Source organism: Misgurnus anguillicaudatus, chromosome 3 (genome assembly GCF_027580225.2).
Source record: "Misgurnus anguillicaudatus chromosome 3, ASM2758022v2, whole genome shotgun sequence".
NCBI lineage: Eukaryota > Metazoa > Chordata > Actinopteri > Cypriniformes > Cobitidae > Misgurnus > Misgurnus anguillicaudatus.
Genome location: NC_073339.2, coordinates 10,516,148 through 10,535,122, shown reverse-complemented (window position 1 = coordinate 10,535,122; position 18,975 = coordinate 10,516,148). Strand labels below are relative to the sequence as shown.

Sequence of the window (18,975 nt, the reverse complement as noted above, 5' to 3'; positions counted from 1 at the left end):
TTGTTATAACTACAGGTGAGTTGTTATAACTTATAAAATTAAGTTGACTTTTCTCAACTATATTTGTGACAACTCATCTCTGTTGACATGACTTGCAAATCTGAGTTGATTTAACAAAAAATTTTAAGGCAGCAAAGTAATTTTTACAGTGTAGGTACATCGTGCCACTTTTTTTTCCAGAAATTGCAAATATCTGATCTGTATTTAACCTAAATGATGTCTTCTCTTACTAGTTATCAGAAGTCCTGGTCAATGCATTGAATCAGATTTCGGTGGAGTTCGAACTGAAGACCGGCTCTCGGGTCATCGTTTATGTCACACAATTAACTTTAGGTAAGAAAAAGCCATATTACAATGAAAAGATGACTTGATGGGAAATATACAGTACTCTAACCCATATCTGGAATGTGTGTCACTACACACCTTGTTGCACAAAACGGTGCAAGAAGGTACAAAAGTTGTCACTGATGCAGTACCTTTTCAAAAAGTACACTTTTGTACATAAAAGGTGCATATTGGTGCCTCTAAGGTACACAATGGTACCTAAGAGGTGCATACTGGTATGTATCTGTACCAAAATGGTACACTTTTTATCGGTAAGGTACCATCCCAGTGACAACTTGCATTTAACCCATCGCAATAGTAGTGAACACACATACAGTACATCTGGAGCAGTAGCTAACACTGCAGCATCCGGGGAGCAATTGGGGGAAATGTGCCTTGCTCAAGGACACCTCAAATGGTGGTCTTGGAAATCAAACCGACAACTTTTTAAGCCTGACTAGGCCACGACTGCCCCCTTATTGACTTAAGTGATATATTTTACACCTGTTTTAAGTTTTCAATCCTAAAAATAAATAGAAGACATCCGTTGCACACGTCTGCTTACACTTGATTTATTTGAAAAGGTTTATTTCGGTTGATCTTCCTCAACGGACCCTGTTAGGTGATGTTTATTGTTCCTCAGATTCTTCTGGGTAATTATGATGATTGCTTTCCAAAGACCGGGAAGGTGTTTCAGCATTATTTATTGTTGAGAGTTTTGCACTTTTATGCCCCATCAGAGATGTGTAAGAAAATTGGATAATTGCTTACACGCAATCACGGCGTGTCAAGAAAATGATTTTGGTTTTGTAGTCGACTGTGTTAATTTGGCCTATTTATGAATCAAAAACCAGTTCTTTCTTAAAAGTGGTTCTTGATTTTTAAAACTACTCCAAGAAATCATCGTTTCAAAAAGTCCTTTACTATCTAAAAACTGGACACTGTGCATTAATAAATCATAAAAAGTGTTATAAAGTCCAGATTGAAGTGTTTAGTAGCATTGACTCCTGCAGCTCGTCTGATTTTATCTTTACTTAACGTTAAAAAATCAATATCTTATAGATCACCATGTGGCACAGTTTCTTTGGTTCATGTGCCATTATGTACAATAAAAGTTTTTCAGTAGCACTGGTTGCTATGTATTTTCAGCCTCATGGTAGGGGTTACTAATGGCTTGCATGCGGTGATAATAGCGGTAACTAGAACAGAGTAAAGTTTTTCATCATGTGACAGCCTATGCTTTTACCCACAGTGCACATTAACAGTGAAGCAGGCTGTCTCCCTGGCCGAGTCGCATCAGATTCCTTCCCATTTATTTGATAGCAAAAGGTCCAGAAAGCTTTCAAGATGTTCCCGGAAAAGGTCAAAGGACTCGTGGGGATTCCTTTCAACAGGATCGTCACAGAAGGAAATATGTAGCCAGAGGGTTTAAGGCTCCCGTGAATGATTTTCGAGGGCTGCCAACATTTGGCAAAAGTCCCTTGGAGAGCGCTGAACGGAATCTCTAGCAAATGATGTCACGGGAGATTTAAACAGATGCAAGCATATAAGATGAGATGTTGGCATCATTAAAATCACTTTAACGAGGTCTTGGATGCACATTTTTACATATGGCAGACATTTTTATTGAAGTGGAACTCTTCTAAAACATATAGAGGGAAAGTCACACAATTGGTTTAAGTCGCAATGTATTTATGAGTTAAAGGGAATAACACAAGGAAAATAGTGGACTTGGCTTGTGTTTTCCACTGTGAATTGATTGGATATAGAAAAGTAGGCGTTTCATTAAGAAATGGAACTGACTCGCACTGAGAGTCAGAGGGGGCGGGGTTAACAGATGATCCACCCAAGCCATCTAGCTGACATCGTCAGAGAAGGATTGCCACAATTTTCAGATTTTAATTAAAGTTTATAACGGCACATGAAATAAAAAAACGAATAAATTGTATATAATAAACACTGCAATATTTCATTAAAAAAAGAGAATAATTTTTATTTTATGGGGACGCATGCTCAAAACAACAGAGTGTACATTTGTCTGGTAAATCGACCTCTGAATGGCTTGCTTATAGACTGTTTATTAAGCTGCAAAAGGAGATATTGAATCTCTCTCTCTCTCTCTCTCTCTCTCTCTCTCTCTCTCTCTCTCTCTCTCTCTCTCTCTCTGTGTATTAGCTCCACTAGTTGACTCCATCCCAAGACACAGCAGTTCGGCGATGCTGATGCTATTATCCGTGGTGTTTTTGGGGTTAGCTGTATTTCTCATCTACAAATTTAAGAGGTAAATCCGTGCAAAGACATCACACATCACAGATGGGTGATTCATACAGAATCCAGACTTAGAAGGTGTCCACCATTGGATTTTTTTAAAAGGCTTTTTTGTGCACATATAAGATTAAGGTCTGAACTTACTATAGCAATTATTTTTAGAAGATTTATAAAAAATGTCCATAAAATTATTTACATTTTTTAGATTATCATTATCAAAAATTATCATTACCGCAACATGATATTACATTAAGTATATGCATTTATTCACGTTTTGGTAATGAGAACTTAAAAGTTGTCTAGGTACTATGACAAACAAAATTGTAACTTTTATCTGGAGAGAAAAAGTAAGAACTGCTTACCTGGAAGCCATCTTAAGTGTCACAGTCAATTATGTCCCTTCCAACTATTTTTTTTAATTTTAGTTTCTTGGGGGCTTAAACAATGATTGAAAATTGTTGCGGAGGATGAGAAAATTTTCTTGTCTTATTATTGTCTCTACATATACCAATGATCACCAAATACCACATGTTTCTTTACTGTAAATGTTTATAGTATAACATGCACTGAATCTTTTTATTTTTTAGATTTTTTAATTATAAATATTTCCATGTCAAAGAACCCAAATCCAGTCATGGACACGTTGCGGTAATGAAAATTTTCCCCTTAAATGTGGAAAAAACAACACAATATGTTTGTATTAGATCTTTTGAAATCATGTGCCAAATAGTACATGAAGAGATGTTTGTAACTGTATGCTTCTTATTTTGATACTCTTACTTTGCATTTATCAAAATGTTTCATGACACCTTATAAGTTTAATTTCGCAAGAATCACCCAGATACCTTTTACTATGACTATGAGTCATACAGAGTCACCAAGCGCTTCATAGTTCCTGACGTTTTAAGCTTAATATAAAGAAGGAAAGTAAAATATGTTTGGTCGTGACCAGGTACGACTTTCTTTGAGGTTTTTTGAGCGTGCTATTTTTACCTTTTTTTGGTTTGGATACTATGGAAGGTATTTTTGGACTTTTTTAATTAATTAATTAAATTATAAATTAATTAATTAAATTATAAAATAAAAAAATTTCAACTTGTATGCAAATTCAATATTAATCAGTGGGTGGGGCTTACTTGCTTAAAAAAATTGGATTGGCTGAAGCAGTGTTGCCAACTTAGCGACTGTTTGGATGAATCTTAGCTTCACATCTGTACAGATAGGCTACTGTGTCGATTGTACTGGCCAACGATTAATATTGAATTTGCATACAAGTTGAAAATAAAAATGAACACGAAAGTGAAAAAGAAAAACAGAACATAAAATTAAAACTGAACTTTACATTTTAATTTTGTCCCTATTATTGCTTGGGCATGAATAAAAAGCCTTTTAAAAATGTATTTACAGATTCCTTTTCAAGCTTGCCTTTTTTATTTTAATATTGTCAGTCTTGACTCAAGATTATATTGAAAATGAAATGTCAAATCATCAATTTAATTGAATTTTTCAATTTGGCTGGAATGATGCTTCATCACGTTAAAAATGAAAATGCTATAATTTAATATAATGTTTTAATTTTTATTTTAGCATTTCATTTTCAAATTTGGGACATATTTTGTGATTTTATTTTTTATTTTATAATTTAATTTATTATTTTATAATTTAATTTATTATTTTATAATTTAATTAATTAATTTAAAAAAGTCCAAAAATACCTTCCACAGGATACGACTGTGAATGGGAAGAAAATAGCACAGAATTGTTTAATATGCAGCTGTGGTTCCTCCGGTGGAAAACTGTTTTGTAACGCTTTGAATAATTTATTTTGTCTCAAAATAATTTAAATGGAAAAGACTAGGAGAAATGTTGAAACAGTCATTAATAATAGATGTAATTTGTCTTTTTTTGCACAAGTTATTTAAAAAGAAGCATATTTATGGAAAGTCACACTTGGAAAAACAAAGCAATTAACTTGCAAAATTAACAGTAATTTAAAATAAAGTGAAGATGTTCAAAACAATTATTCGGCTTTGTACAGTATAACATAAAGCGAGCTTGGAAGATGACAATCACGGTTGTTTTTTGCTCGATAGTAATACCATGACATTTTGGGGAATTACACAAACATCTCCGTAATTTGTTCCGGTTGTCCCATAACGTTATCAAGACGAGTGGTGGATGTGTTTTGCTTTTAGCTATCTCTGATTGTCTGGTTACACGCCAGAGCCGCTAATAGCAACTTCTGCTTTGGAAAATATTAAACATGCTCAGCAATTATCATTGTAATTATTTCGGGAACACAAGAAAGGATTGTGATTGGAGTCACACAGTATTTAATAACTGTTTTGCATGTACACACACACGCAGTTTAACAAGATGCCATGTTGTGCACTTCTATTGCCTTGTGTTGTACACACTGCGCATTATGTCAATTTCCTGCTGTCGTGGGCACACACTTAAAATTTTTTATTCATTTTGTTCATTTGATATGACATTATTGTGACTTCTGTATTAAAATTGGATTGAGTGTTTATATGAATGCTTGCTAAATTAAAGCGTCAGGGTCGATGACTTCTCTTCCGATGGGTGCAAATTTAAAATATGTGGTCGGAGTGTCGTGTGTGTTGCTCATCATTTTAAAATATGTGTTTGTTGCGTCACGTGAACCATGTGTGTTCATGCGTGTGAAAAGTGAAAGTTGGATTAACTTAAAAAATGACTTCAATTGGTAACACCTGAACATATATTTTTTTCAACTTAAAGGCAGGGTGCATGATCTCTGAAAGCCAATGTTGACATTTGAAATAACCTAAACAAACACACCCCTACCCCAATAGAATCTGGACCTTCTTTTGATAGACCCGCCCCACACATACACAACCCAGGCAATGATGTCGGTAAGAAGACACGCACCTTACTGTTGATTGGCAACAATTGTGTTTTGGTACTCTACTCGACTCTGACTTTTTAAAAATCATGCACCCTGTCTTTAAATTTTCTCACTTTAAAGATGCAGTGTGTAATTTTTAGAAGGATCTCTTGAAAGAAATGCAAAATAATATACAAACCTATATTATCAGGGGTGTATAAAGACCTTTCATAATGAACCGTTATGTGTTTATTATCTTAGAACGAGACCTTTTTATCTACATACACCGAGGGTCCCCTTACATGGAAGTCGCAATTTTGTGCCGCCATTTTTCTACAAAAGCCCTTAACTGACATTTTTTTACTAGGTTGTCTCTGAAGATGACATATTTGTCCGGTGGCAGCTTCTCTATGTGTTTTAAAAGCAAGGGATGAGCAGTGGACTAAGCCATTGGTTGAAATTCGCAACCTCGTCACTAGATGCCGCTAAAATTTACACACTGCACATTTAAGTAAAAAGTTAAATAAAAAGTTTTAAGTAAAAATGTAATTAGAAAAAGCTTACAATTTTTTAGGTGTTTCCAATTTCGTATTTTTAAACACTTTTTTCACCTTCAGTTTTCTTACTTAAAGTGAAAAATGAAGTTGACAAAACTAATTTTTTTAAGTGTTACCAATTAAAGTCATTTGTTTAAGTAGATCTAACTTTTTACAGTGTGTGTTTAGTAGTAAAATAACACCCTTTAAAACAACACTTTCCTTCTCACCTGTGCAGAAAAATCCCCTGGATTAACATTTATGCGGAGGTGAACCACGAGAAAGAGCAGGAGATGATCAGTACGGTGGGCCAAAATGACACCACGCCCAAAATCACCCTAAGCGAGTTCTCCAGCCAGAAAGAGCTGATGGAGAAAGAGCTGGAGGCCCGTGCCAAACGTCAGTATACCCTCTTTGAATATCTCGTGTCTACCGAGCCCCTAAGGCGACATTGGAGTAAAGAAAAAATCTAAAGTTTAGTTTCATGTGCTCACTTGAAACTTTCATGTGCTCACGCGAAACCTTCATGAGCAGAATTTTTTTTAAGTTTAGTTTTGCGTGCTCACGTGAAACTTTCACCTGAGCACGCGAAACTAAACTCTGTAGTTTCATGTGCGCACGCGATTGTTTCACGTTAGCACGTGATAGTTTCACGTGAGCACGCAAAACTAAACTTTATTTAATTTTTGCTCCATGTCCTCTTAGGGCCTCCGTACATGTCAATGCTGTGCTGTACTTTTTTTATTTTTTTTAACTACTTAAAGAGGTAGTTTACCCAAAAATGAAAATTCTGTAATCATTTACTGCACGAAAAAAATTATTTATTCAATTTACTCAATTTTTTTCTTTCTTTTTTTAAATGTAGCTTAAATAAATTGATTGCGACCACTTACCTTAAAAAATTGAGTAAATTGAATGAATATTTTTTTTTCAGTGCACCCTCAAGTTTTTACAGACCTGTAAATGTCTTTGTTCCACACAAAGTAAGATTTTGGAAGCAAACTGTTTTTGAGCACAATTGATTTCCATAGTATTTTTGCTTTCCTACTATGAAAATATCTTCATGGTTTAGTTTTACTAATCTTTTCCTGTAATAAATATGAAGGAAAAGGTGAATAGGTAAATAAATATATTAGCATATATTAATATCACAAGCCTGTTTGTTACAGTATAAAGTTTTTGTTTTGGACATTATTGTTGTGGCAAGCTTATCTGTCAGTACAATTGTAACGCTTTCCTAATTTTTACGTAAAAACAGTTGAGAAATCAGATCAAGTTCAGTGTATAATCTGACAAATGATGCTAATAAGAAGTATATACAATGAGCCCAAGTATAGCGGTTTCCCCAGCGGATGCATCTGTGATCATGTAATTGCTTAATAACCACAAATTAATATTTAATTGGTGCTATTTAACAGCAAAGAAACATTAATTAACGCATAAAAGAGAAAAAGGCTTGGGATTTTATTTGGGTCACTGGGATAAATAACTATGTTAAATACAGTGGCACAAAGAAAATAAATTACACCACAGCAATGCTTCTCTTTGCCTGTAAAAATGGCTTTTATGTTTCAAAATATATATTTTGTTACATTAGAATGTGATTTAAGGCAGGCACATACAGTACATTGATCATTTACTCACCCTTATGCTATCAGATGTATGTGCTGAACACTAATAAATAATTTATATTAATGTTATATTCTTATATTGGGACTCAACATGGTGAAATATGTGACGTACAGTATGTAAATATACAGGTTAGCACTGTAGTTCAAATATGTCAGCTTTTAGATAACATTGAATCTCATTGTTTCATGACAAGTTGTCCTTACATGTTTTATAATGACCAATGAGATTTAACGTTATTGAATTATTATCATATTTGAATTCAAGGCGGTTTATTATATTTCCAAGGATCACGTGAGATATTGATCACTAAATAAACTTCAATCAATCGATTTCACTTGCAAATGTATTGTTTCACTTCAGAAGACATTAACTAACCCACTTTTGGATTATTTGAATATTTAATATGCTTTTTGGAGTTTGAACATGTTGAGCACCATATAAGAAGATAACATAACATTATTTTTCTGTGTTCGGCTAAAGAAAGGAAGTCAGTATATCTGGGATAGCATGATTTATATGTGAAGAATTCCTTGAAGAATGTAAATAGGGTCACTTTTGATGTGTTGACTTAAGACTAATGTGTTTGTTTGTGTGTTTTGGGGATCAGGGGCCGTGATCAACACCTGTGAAAGCACAAGGGAGATTCCGAACTGCACGAGCGTCTGAATCCGTCTGGAGGAGAGAGAGAGGTTCAATGTAATTATGTGTACAGACGTATCACAATTTTAAAAGTTGACAGTTTTCCTTTTTGCTTTTTTGTAATTTCCAAACACTCATTGTTAATAGTTTTCTAAGGAGCTCATTTAAACAGATTTGCATGAGTGTCTTATTTGTAATGATCTGTGAGGAAAATGTGAATACACTTAACTACGTGCCATTGGTTATGATTAAAACATGCACAGTTAGAGATTGAGGATAATCTGAAAATTTAGTCCCTTTTAAATTTTACGTATTAGGTGCTAAATTTGCATATTTCCTTTGGGAATTATTGAGAATTACATTTTGTTTGGTTTTTGCTTTATGATTTTTTTTTACTTGTTAGTGTTGAGAGCTTGTGACTTTGTTTGGTCAAAAAAACTTAGTTATGCCAAGTTTTTTTTAGTATGGTTTATTTGAAGAGTTCAGATGCAAAATCCGCTAAATGTTCTCACACTGTAAAAAAAGATTTGTTCAACTTAAAAAAGTAAGTGTTCATGCTACCTTAAAATATTAGTTGACCTACTAAAAATGTTGAGTCAACTAATATTTTTTAAGTTTTAAAGCATCACTAACACTTACTTTTTTAAAGTTAAAACCAACAAATATCTTTATACAGTGCAAAAATTAGATAATGATATAAACCAAATGCTCTTGACATGTACAGTACGTTCATCAAAAACTTTGCGCCATATCCCGCGCTCAGGGCATTCAGAAATACCAGTTTTTAGGCAGAATTCATTACAATTTAGAAAAAGATTTGTTGGTTTAACTTAAAAAAGTAGGTTACCTGGTTGCCTTAAATTTTTTATTAATTCAACTTACTACAATATTAGTTGTTTAATAATTCTAAGCTGAATTAACTTAATTTTAAAAAAATGAAGGCAACCACACTGTAAAAAATGCATCACAAAGTTAAAACAACATGGTTTTGCAAGTCAATTCAACCTACTATTTTAAGTTTTGGCTTAAAAATTTGACATAACTTATAAAAACAAGTTGAAATTGTTAAACTTAATATTTTGAGTTAACACATTCCCCACCAGCCATTTTTTGAAAAGTTGCCCGCCAGCATATTTTTTTGTGATTTTCACAAAAGTTTCAAAAAATGCCTTCCAGGATTTTTTTTCTAAAAATATATAAACATACAAATATATCAAATGAAAGAACAAACACTCTGCTTTCAAACAAACAAAACGGGGAAAAAAGTTTCATCCTATTTATATTTATTTTTAACTCTTAAATATGGATATTGTTCTTTAAAAAAATTTTTAGCAAAAAGCTGAAATAATAGCATTTTTGTGAAGGAATTTTGTTAGAGATCATATTCAGAACGATTATCAAAACATACACAGAGTTTAAAATTAGTCAATAACGTTTTGGCTTCAATTTTTTCATAAATTGGGTAAGCGTGGTATTGTAGATTAATGTAAAAAATGAATCAGGAACACGTTTTTAATGCACATTTTTTTCTCTTAGTTGACGAGGTAACTCGTCAATGGCGGCGAAAGAGTTAAAGTAATTTAAAAATATGTGTTGATTTGACAAAAATGCTGTTAATTTTTTACAGTGCAGGTAACTTACTTTTAAGTCTGAAAAAATGCTTACTAACAAGAAAACATGTCAGACGCAGTTTTGGATCTGAGCTCTTCATTTGTTTCTACCAAAACTGGTACATTGTAAAAAATGCAGCTAAATTTAAATCAACTTTGTTTTGCAAGTGAATTCAACCTACTGTTTTAAGTTTTAACCTGTAATGAGTTGACATAACTTATAAAAACAAGTTCAAATTGCTTAACTTAATTTGTTAAGTTAAAGAAACATAAAAATATATGCAAAAATGCTGCAATTTTACAGTGTACCAAACACAGTGAGGAATGCATTTATTGACTATATTTATTTTGTATTATTTGTCTTAGTATGTTCAGCCGATCATCTCATTTAAAGTATTTATTTGTTATATCTTGAACTACAGCAAGGGAGCAAAATTTGACATGTAAAAGGGCCAGCAGTTTGCAGCCCTTTGAAGTTTAGTCAAGATGTGAAATATTTCTCCAAAAACACTGTGATAAAATGATATTATGGGGGCAAGAATATAACTAACTGTCCTATCTCGTATAGACTATTTTTGGAGCTCAGACTTTGTTCATAAACTGCGAGACATTCAAACATTTTCATGGAATGAAATGCAGCGATATCTGTCTGTCAGGGCTAATAGTGCAAAACGGTAACCTTTAATCTACCGTACTTTCAGATAAATGTAAATTATCGTACGCTCCTTCGAATATACGCTACAGAATGTGCATTCCATGATGTTTTTGTATATAAAACGGCTTACAGAATAATTTTGCTTCAGTGAATGCCTTACAAATAAGAATGCCTTTTGTAATTACATGTATTCATCATAATATCTGGCCATTTATAATTGAAATGTAATTTATAACTGGTAACTGGTTATGATCGAAAGTGCTTCTTTTTATTTTTTTCTCTTAACCAGTATTGTGTCTCATCTTCTGGGGAAATGTACAATATTCTCAATAGGTCTCAAATTTGAATTTCTGTATATACAGCGAGTGTATTTTCATTTGCATATGCTTATATTGTAAATATAATCGTGAAGACGGGACGTCAATGAACAAGCCTCCTATATGGTACGTTTCAAACAGAGGGCGTTACGAATCAAATGCTGATTCGTCAGTCTGCTGTAAATAAGGCCAATGCTGTAAATAGTTTTTTATTCATTCATTGAACAAGAAATTAGTAAAGACGTGTTGCATATGCTTCTATGTTGCCATATAAATTTCTGTCTCGGATCAGATCTTATAGAGAGCAGTGTTTTAGTACTGTTAGATTTGACTTTTGTATTGGAGTCGATTGCCTCTTTCACAGGAAATATAAAAACAATGACTTACAGGATGAAGAAGCAGATGGTGTTAGATTCCATTGTGAATGTAAATGTATAGCAGTAGATAAGAATATAAGTGACAATGGTCAAAATAACATCATACGAAATTAATAACGCTTACGGTTAAGTTGTAACTGTCCAGCCTGATCTCGTGATAATTCATACGTATTTTAGGAGTTTGCTAATTTGTATAAATTTGTACGAAGTGAATCATACAAAAACTTACTATTATTAAAAAAGAAAACCCCTAACCCCAACATTACAGGGGTGAAAGCAAATTAGACAAAAATTTACGAATTTGGTCGTACGAATGTCACCTCATAATATACGTACTGTATGAAAAAAAGATTTGTTGTTTCAAAAGTAGGTGAGCCCCTAAGGTGACATTGGAGTAGGACAAATCTAAGGTTTGGTTTCATGTGCTCGCGCGAAACCTTCATGTGCAGAATTTTTTTTAAGTTTAGTTTTACGTGCGCAGGCGAAACTAAACTTTATTTATTTTTTTCTCCATGTCCCCTTAGGGGCTTCGTTTGTGTTTTACACAACTTTTTGAGTTAACTAATATTTTTAAGTTAAATTAACTCAAAATTTGAGGGCAGTTAAGACTCCAACTTAAGCCTTGTCTATACTCGACACGTCCGCATGGGCGTGTTGGTGCAGGTGGCAAAAATAATGTCAACGCAAAGTGGGCGGTCATGTGCAATGGGTGACCTCATTTCACGTGGAGATGTGCAATTTTTGTAACCGCATGCACGGCTCGCCATGCAAAAATGTCCGAGTAGGCAAGCCTGTGACGTATCTCTTTAATCAATCCATGAAAAACAATGAATATACTATTTATCTGACACTCTTAAAGTAAAGTATAAAAACTTTAAAACACAAATTCTTTTACATTTGATTCAGAATGATTGGCTTATATTTGTATTTAATGTACCAATGGATGAGGAATAAAATACAAACCTTGAGATTTTCTCTATTTTTTTATTTTTTTAGTAAAAACTTTGAGGAAATGATAATGTTTAATAAATACATAATGTTTAAGAGATTGATGTTTTATTCATGTTCTCATTATATCAATAAGCTTTGATATTACAAGCATAGATATGTATAATAAAGGCTAAATGTCTGCAGAGTCTCTGACGTCATCACTGGCGGCCATCTTGTCTCGGGCGGCTCGCTCAGTTGTAGCATTGTTTTGATGGTGCATGTACTTTAAGATAACCACTTGCTCAATTTTCTACTGATTGTGGCTATAATTCTGGATGCTTGAACATTTTATGAACACTATTCATAAGTTTCAGTGTCATAGATACATCTCTGACTTTTATAACAAACCAAACCATTTGAAAATCGGTAGAATATTGAGCAAATTATGGTTGTTTGGAAGTACATGCACCATTGAAACACGGTGCTGCGAGTGGGCGAGCTGCCTGGGACGGGATGGCCGCCAGGTGCAGACGTCGACCTCCATTGACCAGCAGTGGGGGCGAGACATCTAGCTTTTATTATACATATCTATGGTTACAGGTACCTCTGTTGTTCCAGCGAATGACTTCTTCTATTCTCTTCTTTGTGTTGGTTTTGGGCTCTCGTCGCCCCCTGTCGTTTCAAAGAATATTGCAATAGCGAATGCGTCAACTATAAATGCCTCGTCAGTTTGTTGATCAGCGGAGGCTTGCGGTGCGGAGCAAAGCGCGAGTATAAACAAAGCTTTACTTTTTTAAGTCGAAACAACAAATCTTTTTTTACAGTGTGAGATTGCGTTGGACAATTCATTACAAACCAACATTTAACCATTGGTCAGCTTCATTCAAAGTGTTTCTGCTTAATTTTCACCAAATTCTGTCTACTGTAGGTAAAACAGGGCAATCAATTGTGAATCTTGAAGACTTTAACATACAGTTTAACAAAATTTGTTTTACTGATATGCTCGAGGTACAGTAGCGTTGAAATAGAAATTCTGTTCTCGAAAAATAGCAACAAATATATTGTGTAAATGTGTGTAACAAAAAGTCAGATTTAAATTCAATTTTAGTCTGACATCCATTTGGGTCCCATATCCTTTTGTACCCCGAGTTTATTCTTTCTTTATATGATATTTACCCTGGTATAAGCTTTGTGTTTGCAGATGCATATTTGGTAAACAGTTTATGCCTAACACTGCTTCAAACAGACTACAGATGCTACTCTGCTCTGTATAATGCTTGGCACCTGTGTAGTCCAAAACAGACAAGAAACAGTGGTTTACTCTTAATCCCTGCTGCCTACTCCTTAGAGAGTGCACATCGTGCTGAAGTCAGCAATGCAATTACAGTGGCACGGCTTTGAGATGTGAGAACAGGGAAATGCGGGTAGTTCAACATTCTGCCTTGCATTCTCTTAACACCCACAGGTTCAGCTTAACACACCACTTAATCTCTAAAATTTACAGTTGTTGTCTTATTGCAACTTTCACTATTAAGTATACAGTAATGATACAGCTATGCTTGAAAAAAACAGATGATTTTGGTAGGGATGGTGCGATAAATCCCGATATACACTACTAATACCTGCCCGATAACGATTCTGAATCGCACAGGCGATATTATACACCGCTTTATCATGTACTACAGCTTTTGATCAGTAAGTCATTATCGATCTGAAATCACTGTTAGTTTGAGTCGTTTATAACATGCATTAAAAAGTAACACTCGTCGAACATAATCATTATACATAGGCTGCGTCCGTAACCGCATACTATACAGTAGGTACTGAATGAGATACTTACTGACCGTTAAAACAGTAGGTACTGTATAGTATGAATCCTGGTCAAGCGTGCCACACAAGCCCTGAAAAGTGAAGCCGAAACGTCTCGATCGCCCCCCAGTGACTGGTCCTTGTATAGGTCATAAACCCGCCTCCCCGTGTTATTCAATGGGACTTGAGTCCAACTAAACAATTTAATTATACTTCAATTATCTTTTTTCCGAAGCTGGTTTCTGTCATTTACTGTAGTTTTTATCACGCTAATGTAAATTCAAGTGTTTGTTTTTAAAATAAGTTTGTTTTTAGTTGCTATGAAAACAGTGGTGTCACGTCATGATTGACAGCTGTGATATGCTCATTCTGCGAGGGCGGGGCTTTGATTGCGCGGCTTAATTCCTGCTCACTACTGCGCAGGACTGGTCTCGAAATCGCTACGGCGCAGACTTAAGACCCAAGATGTCAGAGCCGTATCAGGACACTGGCGGCTTCACTTTTCACTAATGGAAGACAGCGAATGGGTGTCGTCCATCTTTTTTTACAGTCTATGATCCTGGTAGTATGAATGCGATTCGGACGATGATACATCACATGACATACGTCGTCATCACTAGGGCTGGGCAAATAAAATCGATTTTTCAATTAATCGTTTTGTTTTTTTACGTGGTCGATTCAAAATCGATTTTCAAGAGCAGAATCGATTTTTTCTTTCATATTTATTTACGCAAACATTGAACGTAAGATTAACGTTAATCTAATTACTAGTCTTCTTCACTAGATGTCACCCTCTTTTTTGCATTGTACAATGTTAGATGTTAGAAGCATTTTAGATTTCGCAAGCAAGACGTTGACGATAGTGTTGTGGCTTTTAATTTCTTTTTATTAATTACCCACTTGTAAACTGCTGTTCACTGGTCTTTTTTATTAATATAGTATTTGTGTTAAATCTATATTCATTGAGTTGAACCTAGAATCAAGAATAAAAAATCAAAGAACAGTAATCGAAAATTGAATCGAGAATCGAAATCGAATCGATTTAATAGCTTGTGAGTCGAAAATTAATCGACCTGGAACATCTGAATCGATACCCAGCCCTAGTCATCACGTCATGTCATATCAGCGCGAATACAGCCGCAACGCCCCTTTCACATGACAACACCTCGTCGTCTTCGTTGGATAACTCCTATCCTAGGGCAACATGGGCTTATTGAGAAGGGTCCATTGTACAGTATGCACACTTCACAATCTAACCGGAAGTAGTAGGTCATCCCGGTAATTTTAGCATCCTGTTTTTGGAATACTATATATTCTTACATACAACTCGCCTCGCCTACTACTTTTCGCTTACATAGTATGGAAGTAGGTGGTTTTGGACGCAGCAATACTCTTTATTATCAGGAAAATATCTGAAAAGGTTTAATAAAAACGATATAAAGCCATTTTCAGTAGATGCGTGAAAAAAGGTTCTTCTTCTTCGGCCCATATTGAGTTTATGCACAAGAGCGCCCTCTGGCTTTTGGATGTAGAGGCATTTCAACGTAATTCATTGAGAAGCATAGCAAGCATCATCAGCCGATTTATCGGCCCATCCCTAGATTTTGGTAAAGTTTAGTGTTTAGAGTCAGGCTTGTAACTTGAAGGTTGTCGGTTCGAGTCTTACGCCTGGCAGGTTGCAATTTTGGTACTGGGACTCTTGGGCAAGGCATCATAGCCCCACACTATAAAAAAGTTGTTTTAACTTAAAATTATGAGTTAATTCAACTTGAAACTGTTAGTTGTGCAAAAATTGTCAACTAATATTTTTAGGTTGAATGAACAGGAAATTTAAGGCAACCAGGTAACTTACTTTTTTAAGTTGAACCAACAAATCTTTTTACAGTGCGGTCGTATTTATCCCTGAGCGATGCAGGGATAACTGCCCACTTCTACGTGCGTGTGTTCACTGCATAGGTCACATTTCGAGTAAGGGTTACCATTAGGGCTGTCAAAGGATTGATCGCGATTAATCACATACAAAATAAAAGTTTGTGTTTGCATAATATGTGTCTGTGTGTACTGTGTGTATAGATTATGTATATGTAAATACACAAATACATGCAGGAATTTAAGAAAAATGTTATTTAGGTATTTTTTATTTATATTTATAAATATTTTTTTTTTTTGTTGAATCAACTCGGATTTGCGGGTCATGTGCACTTGCTGTTGTTTGTCTTGACAAGAGATGAGTTGTAACAACTTTTAAAATGAAGTTGACTTTTTTCAACTATATTTATAAGTTATAACAACTCACCTGTAGTTACAACAGCTCATCTCTTGTCAAGACAAATGGTGGTGGGTTAGCATGACTTGTAAATCTAAGTTGATTCAACAAAAAAATTAAGGCAGCAAAGTATTTTTGACAGTGTATATATAAAATAATTACACACAGTGCACACACATAAATTATGCAAAAAAAAAAAAAAAATTTGTATGCGATTAATCGCAATTAATATTTTGACAGCCCTAGTTACCAAATTTGACAGAACATGTCACACTTTCCTTTAATATACACTGTAAAAATATTCTTTTTTAAGTTAAAATAACATAAAAATATAAGTTAAACAATTACAACTTGTTTTTTTAAGTTGTGTTAACTTAGTAGGTTGAATTGACATGCATAATTAAATAATAATAAAACTTCATGCTGCTTTTTTTACAGTTAAATGTTTTTATAAGGCCCAACATAAAAATCATTTTTTTGATAAATTATTTCTCTTAAATATAAATGAAATTTATCCTAACCTGCTGCTTCAACATGCCAAATACCAGCTGTATATTAAATGAAATATGTTCTGATTTTTGTTTTAAATGTGGACTCAGTTGAAAAGGTTATGGTTAGTCTGGGTCTATGTTGGTGAATCCCCTCTCTGTAAAATTCATTATCTTGAGTCATAAATGAAGTATAATATAACATTATAAGCATTGTATGATAAATTGTCATTTGGGTATTTTATTTCCTCTATTTTGTGCTATATATCATAATGTATGTAATGGTTACACTCCAAAAAGCAGAATTAAGGTGGCTGACAACATACTTGCCATAACATTTAGAAACCAGACATGTTTTGATGAGCGAATTGTAATACTTCTCTCCTGTTGCACACGATCGACAGATGCATGACTCATGGTTATTGTTACATCTTTATTTCAATATTTCTATGGAAAACTACTGTCATTTTGGAATTGTTTCAAATAAATGTATTTTTGTACATCACATGCGCACTATGGTTGTCGCTGTCTGTGCTTTAGTCAGATTTGCACTTTAAAGAGTAAATACATTACTTCTAATGAATTTATTTTTGTCATTATACTTTGGCACTATATTCACAGATACATAAAGAATACAATATATAATACGATTAAAAGCATCTGGACTGTTTATATAACTAGGCACAAAAGTCATCTCGGAGCTATGCGCCTAACAGGTTTGGTGGTTAAGATGTTAAGACGAATTGGCTTTGAAATACGCTAGTCCTTCCTAAAAATGACTGTTCCTATGACTCAAACAGAGTATATGTGACAGAAAACAATTTATACTTTAGCAACAAATGAGCGAAATGATTTACTGTAGTGATTCGCTGAAGGAATTCAATAAGAATGAACTGTTGCTGTTGTTCTGGCACTTGATTCACTAAAGGAATTATTTAAATCACTTAAGGGTGCAAGTTTAGTGCTGAACACAATTTAGAGATGCAACTGCATTTACACAGTCGGGGTGTACACTGTAAAATTATATCCAATAAACATACATTTTTTATGTTACTTTAACTTAAAGGACACATATTTTTACTCCGCTCAAAATACCCCACATATAATTTATTATAGCATGTCCAAAATGCCCCTGGGTGATTCTCACGAAAACTTGGTTTTAAAAATGTCAAGAATGAAAATGTAAAAATTGCTTAAATTTACTTTTTTTCCCACCAGACATTGAAAAACAGTCTGGAGTAAATTTGGAACATTAATTTAAAAACTTTTACTTATCATTTAACACTTTTTGTAACATAATTTAAAAAAGTAGTCCTAAAAAATCTCATTACCGCAACAGTCAGAAAACATCAACACTGACATATTTTCAAAATGACATGACAAACCTGAAAGAACATAATTTGGAGATTCTGCACATGCATTTAAAATCAAAGTATTATGCTTCTATTAATAAATTAACATTTAATAAGCATCTGTTGCGGTAATGATAATCAAAATGTCGTGTAAGCATTCTGACAAGACAATATTTCAAATTAACTGTAAAAAAATGATCATACCTGGTAGCCATCTTGAAGTAACTGGTCCATGTGCTTGGTCACTCAAAATCAAACTTTATTAAAATTCTGTATGTGTGCTTAATTTGTTCTCAATAAGTGTTGCGGAGGATGAGAACATCAGGCATGGACACATCATTTTCCTAATTTTTCTTCATTATTATTATACATGTATATTCAGTAAATTTTTTGTCTGTCATCTAAAGTAGTCTAGCAAAACATCCATTTATTTTTTTTCTTAATATTTTTGTGTTAATTTGATTAAATTACAACATAACGCATGTTCAAACACAGCCGGACACATTGCGGTAATGAGAATTTCAGCAGAAAATGAGATAAAATTTCCAATTATAAATTCTTATGTTGAAATCACACATTGTGCAAGGTAGAACACAGTATTGTGTTAATTCTGATGCTTTTTAATGTTACTATATTACACATTTTAAAGCTAAAATCATTAGTGCCGTGGTGTTTCAATGGTTTCCTGAGAATCATCCCCTTATTTGGATGGGTTTTGTGTGTGTACCTATTGCTCTTCGCTCCATAACCAAAAGGGATGCTTTGGTTATAATAGATCTGATTTCGCAAAGAAGCACAGAAAAAATAGCAGACAACATCCAACTCTTTGAAGGCAATAATACAAGACTGTCAGTCAGCTGCCATGGGTGGAGCTTTAGCAGTGTGACATCACATTGCTAAGAG

At 34.0% G+C, this 18,975-nt stretch overlaps 1 protein-coding gene across 1 annotated transcript in view; it reads left to right on the top strand.

Annotated features, from left to right (window-relative positions):
- sorcs3a (sortilin related VPS10 domain containing receptor 3a) overlaps nucleotides 1-9,194 on the top strand; it is a 314,187-nt gene extending 304,993 nt beyond the window's left edge. The window contains exons 24-27 of the mRNA XM_055204570.2: nucleotides 234-333; nucleotides 2,500-2,605; nucleotides 6,236-6,396; nucleotides 8,237-9,194. Of these exons, the coding sequence (XP_055060545.1) occupies nucleotides 234-333; nucleotides 2,500-2,605; nucleotides 6,236-6,396; nucleotides 8,237-8,295 (426 nt within the window). The 3' untranslated portion in view covers nucleotides 8,296-9,194. The remainder of the gene's footprint in view (nucleotides 1-233; nucleotides 334-2,499; nucleotides 2,606-6,235; nucleotides 6,397-8,236) is intronic.
- The last annotated feature ends 9,781 nt before the right edge of the window (nucleotides 9,195-18,975 follow it).